Source organism: Cebus imitator, unplaced genomic scaffold (assembly GCF_001604975.1).
Source record: "Cebus imitator isolate Cc_AM_T3 unplaced genomic scaffold, Cebus_imitator-1.0 Scaffold162, whole genome shotgun sequence".
Lineage (NCBI taxonomy): Eukaryota > Metazoa > Chordata > Mammalia > Primates > Cebidae > Cebus > Cebus imitator.
The window spans coordinates 4,190,045-4,201,428 of record NW_016107477.1 but is presented as its reverse complement, the minus strand read 5'-3'; the positions used below and the strand labels follow the sequence as shown (position 1 = coordinate 4,201,428).

Sequence of the window (11,384 nt, the reverse complement as noted above, 5' to 3'; positions counted from 1 at the left end):
GAGTTGCAATTCTCATCTCTGATAAAATGGACTTTAAACCAACAAAGATCAAAAGAGACAAAGGAGGACATTACATAATGGTAAAAGGATCAATGCAACAAGAAGAGCTAACAATCCTAAATATATATGCACCCAATACAGGAGTACCCAGATACATAAATCAAGTTCTTAATGACTTTCAAAGAGACTTAAGACTCCCACACAATAACAGCGGGAGACTTTAATGCCCCATTGTCAATATTAGACAGATCAACCAGACAGAAAATTAACAAGAATATCCAGGACTTGAACTCAGACCTGGACCAAGCAAACCTAATAGACATTTATAGAACTCTCCACCCCAAATTCACAGAATATACATTCTTCTCAGCACCACATCACACCTACTCTAAAACTGACCACATAATTAGAAGTAAATCACTCCTCAGCAAATGCAAAAGAATGGAAATCACACAAACAGTCTCTCAGACCACAGTGCAATCAAGTTAGAACTCAAAATTGAGAACCTAACTCAGAACTGCACAGTTTCATGGAAACTGAACTACTGGCTCTTGAATGTTGACTGGATAAACAATGAAATGAAGGCAGAAATAAAGATGTTCTTCGAAACCAATGAGAATGAAGAGACAACATACCAGAATCTCTGGGACACATTTAAAGCAGTGTCTACAGGAAAATATATAGCCTCACATATGCCCACATGAGTAGCAAGGAGAGATCTAAAATCGACACCCTGTCATCAAAATTGAAAGAGCTAGAGAAGCAAGATCAAAAAAACTCAAAAGCTAGCAGAAGACAAGAAATAACTAAGATCAGAGCAGAACTGAAGAAGATAGAGACACAAAAAAACCTTCAAAAAAAATCAATAAATCCAGGAGCTGGTTTTTCGAAAAGATCAACAAAATAGACCACTAGCCAGATTAATAAGAAAAGAGAGAAGAATCAAATAGATGCAATAAAAAAAACGATAAAGGGGATATCCCCACAGATTCCACAGAAATAGAAACCACCAACAGAGATTATTACAAACATCTCTATGCACATAAACCAGTAAACCCGGAAGAAATGGATAAATTCCTGGACACTTGCAACCTCCCAAGCCTAAACCAGGAAGAAGCCAAAACCCTGAATAGGCCAATAACAAGGTCTGAAATTAAGCCAGCAATTAAGAACCTACCACCAAAAAAAAACCCAGGTCCAGATGGGTTCACAGCTGAATTCTACCAGACATACAAAGAAGAGCTGGTACTGTTCCTTCTGAAACTATTCCAAACAATACAAAAAGAGGGAATCCTTCCCAAATCATTTTATGAGACCAACATCATCCTGATACCAAAACCTGGCAGAGACTCAACAAGAAAAAAAAAACTTCAGGCCAATATCCATAATGAACACAGATGCAAAAATCTTCAATAAAATACTGGCAAACCAATTGCGACAGCACATCAAAAAGCTTATCCACCATGATCAAGTAGGCTTCATCCCAGGGATGCAAGGCTGGTTCAACATACACAAGTCTATAAATGTAATTCACCACATAAACAGAACCAAAGACAAAAACCACATGATTATCTCAATTGATGCAGAGAAGGCCTTTGAATAAATTCAACAGCCTTTTATGCTAAGAACCCTCAGTAAACTAGGTATTGATGGAACGTACCTCAAAATAATAAAAGCTATTTATGACAAACCAACAGCCAATATCATACTGAATGGGTAAAAACTGGAAGCATTCCCTTTGAAATCTGGCACAAGACAAGGATGCCCTCTCTCACCACTCCTATTCAATATAGTATTGGAAGTTCTAGCCAGAGCAATCAGGCGAGAAAAAGAAATAAAGGGTATTCAAATAGGAAAGAAGGAAGTCAAAATGTCTCTATTTGCAGATGACATGATCGTATATCTAGAAGACTCCCTCGTCTCAACCCAAAATCTCCTGAAACTGATAAGCAACTTCAGCAAAGTCTCAGGATACAAAATCAATGTGCAAAAATCACAAGCATTCCTATACATCAGTAACAGACTTAAAGAGAGCCACATCAAGAACAAATTGCTATTCACAATTGCAACAAAGAGAATAAAATACTTGGGAATAGAACTAACAAAGGATGTAAAGGACCTCTTCAAGGAGAACTACAAACCACTGCTCAACGAAATAAGAGAGGACATAAACAGATGGAGAAACATTCCATGTTCATGGTTAGGAAGAATCAATATTGTTAAAATGGCCATACTGCCCAAAGTAATTTACAGATTCAACGCTATCCCCATTAAGCTACCAATGACCTTCTTCACAGAACTGGAAAAAAACACCTTAAACTTCACATGGAATCAAAAGAGAGCCCGCATTGCCAAGTGTTTTCTATGCAAAAAAACCAAAGCGGGAGCCATTACACTACTGGACTTCAAACTATACTACAAGGCTACAGTAATCAAAGCAGCATGGTAATGGTACCAAAACAGAGATATAGACCAATGGAACAGAACAGAGGCCTCAGCGGCAACACCGCACATCTACAACCATCTGATCTTTGACAAACCTGACAAAAACATGCAATGGGGAAAGGAGTCTCTGTTTAATAAATGGTGCTGGGAAAACTGGCTAGCCATGTGCAGAAAGCAGAAACTGGACCCCTTCCTGACACCTTACACTAAAATTAACTACAGATGGATTAAAGACTTAAACATAAGACCCAATGCCATAAAAACCCGAGAAGAAAACCTAGGCAAATCCATTCAGGACATAGGCATAGGCAAGGACTTCATGACCAAAACACCAAAAGCACTGGCAACAAAAGCCCAAATAGACAAATGGGACCTAATCAAACTCCACAGCTTCTGCATGGCAAAAGAAACAGTCATTAGAGTGAATTGACAACCAACAGAATGGGAAAAAAATTTTGCAATCTACCCATCTGACAAAGGGCTGATATTCAGAATCTACAAAGAACTAAAACAGATTTACAAGAAAAAAACAAACCCATTCAAAAGTGGGCAAAGGACATGCACAGATACTTTACAAAAGAAGACATACATGAGACCAACAAACATATGAAAAAATGCTCATCATCACTGGTCATTAGAGACATGCAAATCAAAACTACATCGAGATACCACGTTAAAATGGTGATCATTAAAAAATCTAGAGACAACAGATGCTGGAGAGGATGTGAAGAAATAGGAACAGTTTTACACTGTTGGTGGGAGTGTAAATTAGTTTAACCCTTGTGGAAGACAGTGTGGTGATTCCTCAAGGACCTAGACATAGAAATTTCATTTGACCCAGCAATCCCATTACTGGGTATATATCCAAAGAATTACAAACCGTTCTACTATAAGGACACATGCACACGATGTTCACTGCAGCACTGTTTACAACAGCAAAGAACTGGAACCAACTCAAATGCCCATCAATGATAGACTGGACAGGGAAAATGTGGCACATATATACCATGGAATACTATGTAGCCATCAAAAACGATGGGTTTATGTCCTTTGTAGGGACACGGATGAAGCTGAAAACCATCATTCTCAGCAAACTGACACAAGAACAGAAAATCAAACACCGCATGTTCTCACTCATAGGTGGGTGCTGAACAATGAGAACACATGGACACAGGGAGGGGAGCATCACACACTGGGGTCTGCAGGGGGGGAAACTGGAGGGACAGTGGGTGGTGGGGAGTTGGAGAGAGAGAGCATGGGGAGAAATGCCAGATATAGGTGATGGGGAGGAAGGCAGCACATCACACTGCCATGTTGTACCTATGCAACAATCTTACATGTTCTTCACATGTACCCCAAAACCTAAAATGTAATAAAAAAATATTAAAAAAAAAAATAGTCTTTCTCTTTCTTTTCCTCCTCCCCTCCTCCTCTTTTTCATTCATTCCTTCAGTTTTTGAGATGGAGTTTCACTCTTGTTGCCCAGACTGGAGTGCAGTGAGTGGTGTGATCTTGGCTCAATGAAACCTCCGCTTCCCTGGTTCAAGCGATTCTCCTGCCTCAGCCTCCTGGGTAGCTGAGATAACACGTGCACACTACCATGCCCAGCTAATTTTTATTTTTGTATTTTCAGTAGAGATGGGTTTCACTATGTTTGTCAGGCTGGTCTCAAACTCCTGACCTCAGGTGAGCTACCTGCCTCAGCCTCCCAAAGTGCTGAGATTACAGGGGTGAGCCACCATACCCAGCCAAGACACTTTCTTCAATTTAAAAAACAATTTTCTTCCTAACATTTGCATAAGATAAATAATGTATAATTTGTCCATTTTTAAAAATAATTTTCCTCATATTTCCAACATCTGATCTACCCACTTCATATGTTATCAAATTAGATCTTTGGCAATGTCTAGTCTATTCTTTAGTCCTTGATAGAATATTTACTTTAGCAATCATATGTATCTTGAATTCCAAGGACTTTCTTGATCTCTGATTACAGTTTCACAGCAGCTTTCTATGGTTGGTGAATCCACTGCCCTGTGTAACCTCTGAGGATACTGGGAACTTACCCTTCTGCTTCCTACGATATTTATGTTTGAAGATCAGCTGTTCTGTTTCTTCATGCTGGTCCTTCTGATCTGTCATTTGCTTGATTTTCCTCAAATCTCTGGATTTCTTTTCATATTGATACAGAAAAAAATCTCATTTTTTCAGTGGTTTTGTAAAGAGTCTCCTCTGAGAAGCCTGTTAGTAGTGATCTCAGCTGAGTCTATTCCCTGAACAAGCTGACTCTGAATTTCAGAGATTCTCTGGGGTTTCACTGGGAGGAGCTCACACCTGCAGCAGGACTCTGTCACCTACTGAGTGGTTCCTTTGTTACACAAACGGCTCACAAACTAAAACTAATGTATTTAAGAATTATGTAAACATACCTGTTAAAATTTATGTTGCCTAGCTAAACAAGAAAAAATGCACCTGCACTTTGGGAAACAAGACTTTACAGTTTTCACATCCCCAAACTGATCAAGCAAGGTAGCTTAGAGACAGGAAAATAAAATATGAGGTAATTTTAAATAGTCTCTTCTAAATTTCCATTTCTAAATCTCAATTTTCTAAAGGTTATGAATTTTAATTTTACTTTAAAAAAAACAAAAGTAGTCATACACATCTGTTCAGAGATAAGTATGCCAGATAAGAACTTATTTTCACTGTATTACTTACTATAGTAGTACATATTGGTAAGAGAATTACAGTTAAGACTCCAAGGGTGAGGTAGGCAAGGAAAATAATATAATCAATAGCTGAAAATAAGTCTAAAAGCAAAATCTACATAAAAAATAAAGTATCACAGCACTCCATGTATTCCCCTCAATCATACAACTTTCTACCAAATTGTTAGTTCATAGAATCAGATTCTATAAATAATCAAGAATTTTTCCTTTGAAAGACTTGTATCACTACAAAAATTTTGATGTCACTAAAGGAAACTGACAAAATTACCCAGTCTCAGCTATTTCATCATAAATATATACATTACATGGAGGTCCTTTTAACTAATGGCTAGATAAAACATTTTTCTTCAGACACGATGAGACAGCTGAAGTGGAACTCATTTTTTTTGTATGCAGATATAATATTTTAAGCCAAAGGTCATTTTTTAGTGTTCTGCCCAAATGTACCCTTTATGGAGAGTTTTAGTCTTAAATATTCAGCAATATCTTACTACTATAATTATGTGACAGACTCACTTTAAGTTGCGAGGCACTGGTAGAAATTCAGTTTCTAAGGCAAATCATCAAGCTAGTGTTTTAAACAAAAAAACGCCTTGGTATTTGCAAAAAATACATTTTTTGGGGGGGCAAATACACTTGAAATTTGTCTACTTTATTTACACAAACTTCAAAGAAAGATATTTAAGTCTATGTACCATAAAGTTTAAAGTCTTAACATTAATTTGCAGCCACCCAGGGAACACTGGAGCTGCAAGCACAGTTTGCCAATTATTTTTTGAGAGAGAGATATATATATATGCATGCATGCACAAGTCAAAGATATTTTGACTTATAGACACTGCTAAAAGTGATTTCGTACATTAATTTAGGTATTTGCAATTTTGTTCCTTTGTTCCTCTACATAACATTGACATCTATTTTTCTTTTTTAAATATTATTCTACATGGAATTTAAAACTCTGAGGCTTTGGAGTTGGCTGATATAATTAACCTACATTTGTATGTGTTCTGTTTGCTTAAGACAGAGGTAGAAGCAAGTTGGTGGTATTCACATTTAAAAAGTTTAACAAACTAAGATTCAGAAATCTGTATGGAAAACACACCACATATGCTGTAGCAGAGGAGGAAAAGTAAAGCTGCAAAACACTTTTTAGTGTTCATTAAATCAAAGAATACCTCATTGCCTATCATGCTGTATGCTCAGCCCTCTGCACATCATAGACACCTAAGTGCCTAATTTTTCCAAGCACTCATACCACAGGGATATGTGACAAAGATGCTGAACATCAAGCAGGATGCTTGCTGCTATTCAACAACCTTGGAAATAGGCTTAATCAAGGAGTTTGCTAGTAGTTCTAGTTAAATAAAACAAGATTCTTGGGTTACCAATGGATTGTGATTTTTTTTTTTTTATTAAGCCTGAAGTCTTCTTATCTAACAAATACACTGGAAGCTACTACAACATCATTTAGAAAGAACAAAAATAAAATACTATTTACATTTTGGCTACATGTTAAATGAAATAATCTTTTATTCTAGGTATACTAATATGCAAACTACTCTATAACGTGCTCTATTGCCAGGCGTGATGGCTCTCGCCTGTAATGCCAGCACTCTGGGAGGCCGAGGCAGGTGGATCACCTGAGGTTGGGAATTCAAGATCAGCCTGACCAACATGGTGAAACCCCGTCTTTTAAAAAAAAAAAAAAAAAAAAAAAAAACATTTTTATAAAAAAAAAAAAAAAAAAAAAAAAAAAAAGCTCTATTGAGTCTAGATTCCCAATGATCAAATTTATTGATACATATTTGGACACACTAAAAACACAATGTAACCTCTTCTTGTAGTCTTTATGCTTCTAGGTTAAAAAGTTTACTTTAAAACTTCCTAAGCTGACACTTCTCCCTACTTATGGTTAACTGTTAACATCACATAATCCATTTGATAAAAAATTCTGGTATATTTTGACTTAAATAATTTTTTTGCTCTCTTATTAACTATTAGAACTCCACGTAAGCATGTACCAATAGTCATATTTTCACAGTTCCTGAAATATAAAACTGATGAAATAAGTTGTACAAATTATAACAAAATATTTATAAATGTACAATTTACTGTTGTAACACTGAGAAAATTAGGCTTCAAAGTCCTGGTCATTTTAAGACACAGAAATGCACTCAGTAAACCAGTGGGTACCAACATATTACTGTAATTTCAAGTATCCTAATCTGCCTTCAGTAAACTCTTAAAAGTAGCTTGTCTATTTGTTGATGGAGCATTTTCTTGGTTGAGTTGAACTATGCAAGTGAGGAATGTTTATAGCAGCCGCTTTATAAACAAAGCCAGTTTATCGACAAGGTAAGGCAGAAAATGATGAATAGCTCTTTTGATAATGACTGGCATTTTAAACTCTGTTCATTAGACACTCTAAGTAATAAAACCAGTATCTGGCAAAGTTGTTAACAAAATCTCCACTTTGGCAATTAATAAGTGTCAGAAAGTATGGGAGGGGGTGTTATGTGACACAAGTTACCTACTTCTCCATTTCCATAATTATGATTTATGAGCAAGGTCTGGCTCTCTGAATATAACTGAGTTCTTGCATGGTAGCAAGAAGCAATCATTTGTAGAAAACACTATTGCTGGACAGAATTTCGATACAGGAAGGTAACGTGGAATTAGACTAAGGGAAAAGGGCAGAAGTTAGAGGAAAAAAGACTAAAGAATTATGCAAATCTAAAAGTGCCAAACATTTATACACAAATAAGCTGTATTAGCCAGGACTGTATTCCTGCAACAATATCATAAATGTCTGATACACAAGACATAAAACTGCTACTCAAAGTGTGGTCCATGAACATATTCTGACCTGCAAATTGTTTACTAACCTATAATAAAATAAGGAGCTGGTACCAAACATGGAAATCAATTACATCACTAAGCACATTGCTTATTTTAGTGGACATTTTTTTCCATAGTATTTTTTCCTTTCTGATGAAGGAAGGAGTGTACTGATTGACATTCTGGCACAAGCTCTTTATCTTGAGGGCTTGTAACAAACGTTAATGGAAAGGCTACTCTAAGTAGCACTGGCATAAAGCACAATGATTAATGGAATAAACCACATGTAGAATGCTATATACATGACACCCTTTTACTTACTCCAAATTATTAAGTTCTGAAATTCATAGTCTTGATTATTCTTTAACTCTGCAACATTTAAAGTGTATCTGTCACATAGATGATGTGCTGTATTAGATAATGCTATCAGGCTTCATATATACAAACATCTATAGGCAGTTATATGTTTATATACTAGTATGTTCTGAATGTAGATTAAAGTTTGGTACAGTTAAATCTAACAAGGACCTCATGTAAATTATGTAATAAATTTTGGGTATTTTCATCAGTCTTTTCCAGCAACTCCAAAATCTTTATGTGATACTTACTGATGATTTTTGTATCATTCCTTGAGGGACTCTGATCAAGCAATAATTCAGGCACATTCACCATGTGGAAAATAAATGTTCTGAAAAATCAATACATAGCTGATGAACACATGAATCAATCAAGATAAGTGAAAAGTAAAAAGGTTCTAGAAGATGTGTTCTGTACTAATTAAACATGTAAGTTCAAATAAAATATCTTTCCTCTTCCATGAGAAAATTTGTTGCAGCACTTCTTTCTAAAAGCAAGTTTATAACAAAAGCTGCTTTTCACAGCTACACATTTCAGAGGATAATGAAAATTAGTAGCTGATTTTTGAGATTTTTAATATCCAAAGGGCAGCCAAATATGTAATATTTAGACTAGCATAATAGAGTTAACATACAATATTTTAAAAAATCTTATTTTCTTTCCTTTTTTTTTTTTTTTTTTGAGACAGAGTCTCACACTGTCCCAGAGGCTGGACTGCAGTGGCACGATCTCGGCTCACTGCAACCTCCACCTCCCCGGTTCAACGAATTCCCCTGCCTCAGCCTCCCGAGTAGCTGGGATTACAGGTACATACCACCACCATGCCTGGTTAATTTTCTTTGTATTTTTATTAAAGATGAGGTTTCACCATGTTGGCCAGACTGGTCTCGAACTACTGATCTCAGGCAATCCGCCTACCACAGCCTCCCAAAGTGCTGGGATTACAGGCCATCCGACTACCACAGCCTCCCAAAGTGCTGAGATTACAGGCCATGCACCTGGCCTTCCTTTTTTTTTTTTTTGAGACAGGGTCTCACTTTCTTGCCCAGACTGGCATATAGCGGTACAAACACAGCTCACAGTAGCCTCGACCTCACAGGCCCAAGTGATTCTCTTATCTCAGCCCTGCCCTGAATAGCTGGGACTCCAGGCACATGCCACCATGCCAGGCTAATTTTTGTATCTTCTGTAGCCATGGGGTTTCAGCATGTTGCCCAGGATAGACATGAACTCCTGGACTCAAGCAATTCACCCACCTTGGCCTCCCAAATTGCTAGGATTACAAGCATGAGCTGCTGCATCCAGCCTTAAAATGTTACTTTCTTACTTTTCCACAGAAGTTAATGCAATTTCAGCTATTATATTATTGATTCCAGTTTAGATTGAATGAAAACATTCAAAGACTCTCAACTTTTAACTGATAGATGGACTTACAAATATTTTGAAAGCTGAAATTCACAGGGGTTACTGAATTATGTTTTCTCCATTTTCTTCATCAGCTGTATCCTCAGTATCTAAGCAATGCCTAACCCATGAGTGCTCAAAAATAGCAGTTGAATAACTGAAAGGAAGGAAGGAGAGGATTTTAGGATGGCTCTTGCGTGTATGACTTATATGCACAGATGAACGTTGTTACGTTAAGATAAATAAAACAACAGGAGTGTAATGGTGGGGGTATGCCGATTTTTGAGATTTCGCTGAGGGAATCCAAGTGGAAATATTCAGAGGGCAGCCAAAGTTTGAAGCTTAAGAAAAATGTCTGAGATAGATGTATTTGAAAATCATCATTATATAAATGATAGCAAAAACTCTAAGTGTGGGTGAAATTTATTTGAGACACTATGCAGCATGAGAATAGGGCTCGGAAAGTAAAAATCTTGGGAAAACCAACACAGGGATGTTTATGGAAAGGAAATGGGGAAGCTATGAAGACATGAATCTAGGAGGAAACTGAGAAGGAATAGTCTGGGGAGCTGGATGAAAGCCAAGGAGAACTTTGTCCCAGAAACCAAGGCAAGATGATTTTAGAAATTATGGTCAACAATGTCAAATTCTATGGAGAATTTCAAAGGATAAGGACTGAAATATGACTAAGGGATCTGGCAGTGACAGCATGTTCAATCTTAATGAAACTAGGTTCCATGGAGGACAGTCAGTATATAATGTACCTTTAGAAGCTTAGTTGTAAAGGCAAGGGCATAAATGATTCAATAAACAGGGATGCAGGGCAGGAGAAGATTTTGTTAAGTGTTGTAAATTTATGTGTAAAAAAATTATCAATGATTGTGTCCAACTCTACTTCAATCTTTCCATAGACCCAAATCATCATTCCTCTGCCACAAGCTCCCTAAGACATGCCTCTTTAGTGGCCTGGTGTATATCCTTCCAGATTTTGCTCCATGCTAATAAAATTTTACACAAACATATGTACATACAGATTTTAAAAACTGTTCATTTTACAAAAATGAGATGTAACTATTCATCTTGATTTTTCTAACTCAACAATATCTTATAAAAATGTCTTCAAGTAACCCTCCAACTCCAAGCAATGCATTGATTGACATGCTTTTTCATGGCTGTCCAATAGTTTATGGTGTGGCTATACACTGATTTAATCAACCAATCCCTTAGTGATGGCTATAATTTTTTTGCCCCTAAAAAGAATGCTATAAACAACATAGGATATTCCCACAAGTTTGACTGCTAGATCATGAAGCACAAGTATTTTAAAGAACATTTTTGTGATAAATTTTGTACTTACACAAAAGTGAACAGAATGTTTGTCTCAGCTCTACTGACCATCAATCTTTAACCAATTTGCACCTCCATTCACCCCATCCCTGTATCATTTTGAAGATCTTGTTCTTATTCTATCATTGCCTTGATAGATATTTCATGTATGTATCTCTAGGGCCTTTGAGTTTTGTTAGCTATTGCTAGGCTGTTTTCAGAAAGATGGTAAAATTTGCATAACCCTCCCTTTTTACCCTTTTCTTTATTAGGTAACCACTTTGT

At 36.7% G+C, this 11,384-nt stretch overlaps 1 protein-coding gene across 11 annotated transcripts in view; it reads right to left on the bottom strand.

Annotated features, from left to right (window-relative positions):
- The window catches only part of ANKRD12 (ankyrin repeat domain 12), a 155,442-nt gene that overhangs the window by 40,451 nt on the left and 103,607 nt on the right, over positions 1–11,384 (bottom strand). The window contains exon 2 of one of the 11 annotated variants that reach the window (XM_017543944.2): positions 8,621–8,700. The exons of the other annotated variants lie outside the window; for them this stretch is intronic. Coding sequence (XP_017399433.1) covers positions 8,621–8,684 — 64 coding nt within the window. The 5' untranslated portion in view covers positions 8,685–8,700. The remainder of the gene's footprint in view (positions 1–8,620; positions 8,701–11,384) is intronic. 11 annotated transcript variants of the gene reach the window in all.